Source organism: Grus americana, chromosome 4 (genome assembly GCF_028858705.1).
Source record: "Grus americana isolate bGruAme1 chromosome 4, bGruAme1.mat, whole genome shotgun sequence".
In the NCBI taxonomy this organism is placed as follows: domain Eukaryota; kingdom Metazoa; phylum Chordata; class Aves; order Gruiformes; family Gruidae; genus Grus; species Grus americana.
In genome coordinates this window covers 80,832,603-80,840,508 of record NC_072855.1, presented here as the reverse complement: position 1 = coordinate 80,840,508, position 7,906 = coordinate 80,832,603, and the positions used below count along the sequence as shown (strand labels likewise).

General features: G+C 46.7%; 1 protein-coding gene across 1 annotated transcript; it reads left to right on the top strand.

Moving 5' to 3' along the window:
• The first annotated feature begins 4,927 nt into the window (after window positions 1-4,927).
• On the top strand, window positions 4,928-6,689 carry STBD1 (starch binding domain 1). Its single transcript, XM_054823479.1, has 2 exons — window positions 4,928-5,274; window positions 5,435-6,689. Exons 1-2 carry the CDS (start codon window positions 4,983-4,985, stop codon window positions 6,226-6,228), a joined length of 1,086 nt encoding a protein of 361 aa, XP_054679454.1. The 5' UTR covers window positions 4,928-4,982; the 3' UTR covers window positions 6,229-6,689.
• Window positions 6,690-7,906: the final 1,217 nt, after the last annotated feature.

The window sequence follows — 7,906 nt, the reverse complement described above, 5'->3', positions numbered from 1 at the left end:
AGTTAAACTGTCTACTCCTTTGGCTGCAAAGAAAAAACAACTCACTAGCAAATGGCTGGGTTATAAAACTTAACAAGAATAGCAGACAGGGCATAAGTCTTCTGTCTAGTATTCTTCACACTAAAAGAATCAATGGTGCTGAACATGATTATACCTTACGGCTGCTGCAAGGGGTAACTACCAAAGCACACTTATGCAGCACTAGCACTCTACTCTATCAATAGGAAATATGATTAAGAGAGTTACTACACATTATCCTGTATTTTTTAGGAATTACGCCAGCCCAAAGTTGTTCAGAGTAGATGTGGTGCCTGGTACGTTGACCCTACAACATGGAAAAAGCAAAATGCGGGCAAACCTTTAATGGATCCGAAAGAAACACAATTTTATGACACCACCCATTAAGAAGGTAACATAAGCACCGTGTACCACTGACAGCGAGCTCAGTGGAGCTAATGACTACAGGGCATGTAGGCTATGGGAACATGCCTGTGCACCACTTTCAGCGAGAATAAGAGGCGTAATGACTCTTCCTATTCACTGGACTGGTGACAATGACTGCTTGGTTTTTCACTCTGTGACAGCAAGAATCCACAGTATAAGACCTGGCAACGAACAAACACTGACAGCTCTTATTACAAGAAAGTTGCTACCTGCTCCCAACCTCACCTGTGACCTGCTCTCCTTTCCCTCCTCAACAGAGCTTCACACAAGCACTACTGGGTTTTCTACACCTCCCACCCTTAGGCTCAGGAAGAGCTCTCTGCAAACCTCCATAAAGCTTCCCTTGCCAAACTCTCACTCTCAAGTTGTCTGTGGAACTTCCAAATGCGCCGATAGTACAGCCACAGGGAGTAACAGGTCTCCTTAATTTGCATTTCTTTTGTACTTGTTCATGTTTCCATTTTGTTGTATTATAAAAGTAAAACTGGAAGATGCGCTGTACACACACAAGGCTTGTTTAAGAGCAGTACTCCCCAACATCCTTAATACAGCAACTGTAGATACCATGGGATCGGACGCTGGCCAGGCTCAAAAGCGCTCCCTAAAGAGCCTCCCCTCCTGCTGCTGCTGTCAGAGCCAAATAGTGGGACAGAGGCACCGCGGGTCTGATTCAGCAGAGCATTTCTCACTCGCTCTTAAGCTACAGCTGAGATTCGCTGTCACCACACTAGATGGCACAGCTTACAGAATAAAATTCAGAAAGTTCATTTGAGACAGTACACGTGAACAAGGACTTCCACAGCTATGGCTATAGAGCTGTTTACGGAATTGTAATAGTAAATATCCACCCTACTGTTTTGGTTTTGAAATGTGAAAATGTGGCTGGTTTGAGGCTCCCGAACATGGGCCAGTCAGCTGGCTGGTAATTCTGCAAAGTCACGTGTAGCTTTTCAAAATATGCTCCAGCAACTTCTATCACCTTTACTGAATAAACAATGGTGCAATGAAGCCTCAGTGTTCACAGAACACTAACTTCCAAACTAATGCCACATCAGAAATGATTGCATGAACAAACTAAAATCTTGAATTAATTAGAAACAGAATCGGTAGTGTCCCTGAGACTTCGAGAAACTATTTCCTTGCCCCTTTATTGTACTGTCACTTTCTTTGGTTCCAATGAAAGCTTTAAAAAAATACAAGATACATTTTGGAGCATTTCTGTTAATCTGCTTTGGAAATTCTCTTAGGAGGCGGAGGACTCCCTGTTCTATGGGATGTGAGCATTTCGAGAATTCCTAGAGAGGAAAGGCTACCAAAAAACAGGGTCAGTTACCGTCTGCAGCGATCTGTGCATTTGCTTCACAACAGGAACCTTGTGAGCTCTTGGGCCATGACTCTTCTCACTTCACTTCTGTTCAGCATCTCTGCTTCTAACACTTGGTAAGTGATCCATGACCCAGGAACTTCAGCCTTAGTATTCGCCAAGAAACCCTGTTTTTAAAAAAGGAAATAGAAAATGAATTATAGACACTCTAAGAGGTAGCAGTGAATTTGTGCTTTGGGACCTACCTGCATCATTGTTACAACCATAACTGAACCACCTAAAACTAGTTATATCCAGCATAAATCCACATTGCCTCTGAAAAGGAAAGGTCTGCCTTTCCTTTAGCCACCCATTCTTGTTTTCTCCCCTCTGTTGGCACAAGTATTTGTGTGGATGAAAAGAAACATTTTTTTAATTTTCTGCGTTAATTTTCAGCTGGATCAGTTACCTAATCTGACCCACTTCAACGGTCACATGAAAGCAAAGGCCTGCACAAACCAGGCAGTGAGGACAAGGGAGCCGAAGGGTCACACAACTTTTCTGCAACAGTGTGGACTCATACTGGACTAAAGGGCAATCCTGCCAGGAGGTTTGCAAATTATGAAGCCTTTTGAGGCCCTGCCACCCACTGCAGCCCCCGTAAGCAAGTAATCATCGATAAAGCTGAACCCCTTGCTCACCGAAACCACCCTCACCTCTGAACTGTGGCTGTTCCGGAGCAGATTACAAGGTCTAGGAGACCACAGCACTCAAAGTGCATTTGCATCAGTGGGTGCTGATGGCACCCGGAAGCGACTGGGCAAAAATAGCCGGTGCCCCTCCTCCTACGTAGGACTTGGGTGGGAATGTGGGATCTGGGTTACAGGACTGTCCTTCCCTGCCTGGCTGTGCGGCAAGCTTGTCTCCGGTGGCACCTGGGTCCTTTGTGACTCCCTCTTTTTGTAATCATTCAAATGCATTACTAGCAACAACAATTACTCAATTCGTATGCTTTGCTTTAGTTTCTTCTGCAGATACTGGATCAAAAAGAGTCTGGCAACAGAAGAGACTTGTACGAGCATGGAAGATGAACAGAACCAGAGGAGACCTTTGCTCTTCTCTTGCTCATTAAAGCAGCACCCTGCCTTTCATCACATGCATTTCTGTGTCTTCAAAATAACCTGTTCCTTAAAGATTTCTGTAATAGTCACTTCTATGCTGTGTTAGTTTGGTGTCTCTTCCTTCCTAAGCTGTTTTATCAAATATATTTAAGAAAAGAAATACTGGGGTTAGCAGTGCAGAACACTACCTCTTCATCCGTGCTGAAGGCTGGCAGAAGGATATTCTTTTAGTGTAATGATACAATAATAAATTATTTTTGTCTGCTCTGCTTCAGGGAGATGACTAGGAATTTTAAATTGCAGTACACACATAATATCTGAAGAACAGCAGTATGTAGGTACCCTAACTGATAATCCCAGCTGAGCAAGGTGGTGTACAAATACAGAGCATGGGACCGTCTCTGTTTCGAAGAATAGAAAAAAGGAATCTAAGTAAACTGCGAAAATATCATCTACTATGCAAGGAGTTTCAGTAGTTGACACAACTCATTACAGTCAAGCATCTGTTTTAAGTAGCATGGTTAAGCTGCACCCTGAAGCATCAACAGCGGTAAAAGAGAGTGCACCCAAAACCACATTCACTGAGAAAATGCCCAGGCAGGTCCTAGCTTCTCAATTCTTTTCTTTCTCTGTATTATTGAGCAGAAGATCTGAGCAGTGCACGTTTAGCACATGCCCGAACGCATCCTGCACATCAAAGTACCAAAATAGATATTTTGACTTAAGCACAGGCTCAGCAGTTTGTTGGAGGAGGGCTTCAGAGAAGGTGTCTCAGCTACTTGTGGTAAGCAAAGAAAGGAAAAATATTTAGATCATGAATTCTGTGTATTCACACAGGCCATATACCATATCAGCCAGGGAACTTCACCGCAAAGACTGCACACTTGTGCTTCTATAAATTCGAATGACATTTACTGTCCTATTAAGCTGTGGTAGTGCTGCTCTAAATGACAGTGAAAGATTAAGAAGTTCACACACTGGAAATAGACTTATTGGGACATCCACTTAGCCACTCTCTTTTCTAATGAGATAGAGGATAAAATCTCATCAGTGGGATTTAGAAATCAAGTAATGACAACACCTTTGTTCAGATAAAGAGAATGGATTGTAAAAAACAGCAGTCAAAACTGAATGGAACTGCCTCCCCTAACTCCTTCTTTGATGTTAATCTTTGGTGTTAATAGTCTGCACCGATAAACGCTTTTACAGTTTGTCACTCCAGAATTAGCAAATCAAAACAAAGTCATAAGTTGCATTTACTATATTTTTTGGGTTCCTAGTAAGATTTGTATAACTTTGTAATTTCGAAATAAAACTTGACATCATCACTTCAAGACAAAAATGGGGTAGTAAAGTGAAGGCAAAATAAAATAAACATCAAATATCTGCTGCACTAATGGACTCTGAAGTCCTGGTAGTCCAAAAAAGCTTCCTGAGCATTACACGGAAGACAGGAGAGCAGGACAGCGTTAAGAAATCCAATTGCAGTCATTAGAGTATGATGCAGAAGTTACAAAATTAGTAGGGAATTCATCTCGCTTCTCAGGGATACCAGAGAAAGCCTGGATTTTCATCAGTACGACCGTTAAAAGTACAAGCAAATCTGTCACCCTCAGCACACCCCTCCCTGTTAGAGCTCGTAAGCTCACCCGTACTGCTAGAATTCAACTTCATAAACCTCTGCAATTGCTACAGCTCCAAAGCTTTCTTTCATGCAAAAATAGGAAAGAAACTCAAGCATTCAGTCCTCAACGTTTGCATGTCATCTCCCTTCACTTTTGCATTATCTGTGGATTAAAACACTTGCAGCGTGGCTGAGACAAAATGAGGAAAGAGAAGGGAAAAAAGGGGAGAGATGACAGAAAAGGCGGGGGGGAAGCGGGGAGAGAAAGCAAGCCTTTCAACTTTTTCTCACCTAACTTGTGCCTTTTTCACCCTGACCTGCCTTCTCCCCCCCTTCAGCCGCCACCGCCCGCCCCAGGGGCGGCCCGACGGCCCCGCCAGGCGCCGAGGGGAGCCTGCTCCCGCCCCGGGGGCGGCTCCTCCCCAGGGACGGAGCCCGGCTTAAAGCGGCGCCGGGGGGGCGGTGGCGGCCCCGCTGCCAGCGCCCGGCCATGGCCCGTGACCGCGGCCCGCCCGTGTTGCGGCAGCCCGCCGCCGTGCCGCGCTTCCCCGCCGCTGCCGCCGCCCTCCCCGCCGAGGCCCGCGGCTGGGGCTGGCTGGGCGTGGGGCTGTGGCCGGCGCTGGTGGTGGGGCTGCTGGCCGCCCTGGTCGCCTGGCTGTGGTACGGCGCCGGTGACGGGCGAGGCGAGGAGGGCGGCGAGGCGGCGGCGGCCGGAGCGGCCCAGCTGCGGGGCGGCGGCGAGGAGCCCCCGCAGGCGAGGGGCGAGGCGGCGGCGGCCACAGGTACCGGGCGGGGGTGCTGCGGGGAGCGCTGCTGGGGGAGCCGATGGTGCTCGGTGTGTCTCGGTCTGCCAAAGCCTGCCACCGAGGACTTGGGTTTGCTGCTGCTAAGCTTAACTGCATTGCTTAAACCATTCCCGTTTTAATCAAATGTCACTTCTAGAGGCTCGTCTGGCAAGCGGTGAGCAAGTGCTGCTGGACGCCAAGGCTGCTGCCCTGTCCAGCTCTCGGAAGCCAGGAGAGGATCTGGCAACTGCACCAAGGGAAGAGCTTAACCATGTTCAAAGTGGTGGAGTTCCCGGTGAACCTCTGGAGATGGAGCAACTGCTCCTCAAGCAGGGTGCCACCAACGCCAGCGAGCATCCAGCTGATACGGATGGCGGCCAGGCAGGTGAATTGAGACCCCAGATGGGAGAGGCAAGTGATGGATGGTGTGTGATGAACTCGGCAGGAGCCTCCGATGATGTTGGTAAGGACAGAAGTGAGGAGCGGCCAGCTGAGAGTAGGGACTTGGACCATGAAGAGTGGGAAGTTCTTTCTGAGCACCTGGCCTGGGGGGAGGATGGCAGCGTGGAAGACTCCGATGGCAAGGAATGGGAACAAGGAGACTGCCCTGATGGGGACCTGAAAGCAAAGAGAGTTGCAGCTGTGCCCCCGATGTTTCAAAATATTCACGTGACTTTCCGCATACACTACATCACGCACTCTGATGCTCAGCTGATTGGTGTTACTGGTGACCACGAGTGTCTTGGCCAGTGGCACAGCTATGTTCCCCTCAAGTACGACAAGGATGGCTTCTGGTCTGAATCTGTTGTTATGCCAGTAGACACCAAAGTAGAGTGGAAATTTATCTTGGTGGAGAACGGGAAGGTCAGACGTTGGGAAGAATGCGGTAATAGGACCCTAGTGACTGAACATGAAGATCAAATTGTTCATCAGTGGTGGGGATACCATTAATGGGATTCTGGAAGCTGCTTATCAAATGGCAAACCTGCTTAGATTAATCAGAGCCCCTAAACTTTACCCTTTCTTCAGTAGGAGACCTCAAATGCAGAGCTCTCTAAATCCCCTATCAAACCTGGTTAAACTGCGTGATCTCTGCCGTCCCCTTTAGGAAATCTTTTGGCAACCTGAAAAATAAACTTCAAATGCGTTCTGAAGGTGTGCAGGGTAGGCTATGAAGGCATGAGCAGCATTCCAAGCAGCTGCTTGTCCGGGTGAATCTGGACCCTGGACTTGAGTTTGTGTTGCTTTGAGTGGGGCTATGGGATGCATCTTTGTACCGACTGCTTAGGGCTTTTGAAGCATACTAGGAAGTGTGGGTACCTACACTGTAGTAGGAACTTAAGTGTTTTAACTTATGTAATGTATTAAGCAAGCAATAAACACTTTCAGACTGACAGTCCTTTCAAACTTGACCAGTGAATTGACTCTTAATAACTCTGGTAAAAGCGAGTTACTTGACCTGAAATCTTAGTGCTAAAGATTTACTGGCAAGTGGCTGGCACTCTTTGGAGTAAAAAAGGTTTAAGCCCCAAGTACTTCATTGTCCCTACTCTCCAGAAAGCACCTCAGCTCAAATGGCGGCTTGGCAGGTAGGTCCCTTTTAGTCAGACCATCCTGCTGAGGGGAGAGCAAAGGTCAGAAAGGACTGTCCGGGCTTAATGAGTTACTTTGTCAGGGTGGGAGCAGGCTTTAAAAAGACCAGGACTGCTGTGATGGCTAGGGAATAGGATTCTTCCTGAAACAAGAATTAGGTGGCATATTCTGCCTACCTAGGAACTACATTACAGTATTATTAGCAACCACTTAGCTTAAACTTGGATGGTTTTTTCCAAGACTAGGCTTTTCAACACAGACCTATTCTAAGTTGTGGCCTTCTCGTAAGCCAGACAATGTAGAATACATCCGGCTTCAATCAGTTACTATTTTTTGTATGCCAGAAGCAGAAAGCTGCTCTGCTGGCCTGCTTTTTTGTATTTTTGGTTACAAATACATGATGCCACTTTAACAAGCTCTTCTTTCCATAATGAGGAACCTAGCTTGCAAATAATGCTTCCCTAGAGTGACCTTTGTCTGAAGAGCATAGTTTTGCAGGAGTTCTGAAGTGCATAAATTAGCACTTTGGTTTGGAACATTTACTTCAAAAACACACTGCTGATCTAATTGTCTCTGATAATTCTTTCCTGCTTTGCATGGTGAGTATGTGAAATAGAATGGATTTTGGTCATAGACTGGAATATCGGCTTCAGGGGCTTACTTCCTGCTTCTAATGGTTAATGGACAAGCAGTTGGTGGGACCATATAGAGCTGCTGTGAAGAACAAGTGTCTGAAATGTTATTGGGACTTCAGACTTCAGTACCAGTTCTTTGATGAAGCAAATCCATCGAGAGTGGGCTGGGCTGCCTGCTCCTGCAGCCATAGCCACAGAACAGCTCAAGAAAACCTTGGAGGGGGGGGAGTTGAGGGGAGGGTCAACAGGGAGAGAGACCAAGGCAAAAGAAAAACTGCTGAGTTTTTGTGTTCTCATGTACAACAAGCCCCTCCCCGCTGTTCCTACATGACAGAGCAACTTGTTCTGTGGGTCAGTCACTTCTCCAGGTAGAGCTTTGCTTTCTGTTGTCTCGAGCAACC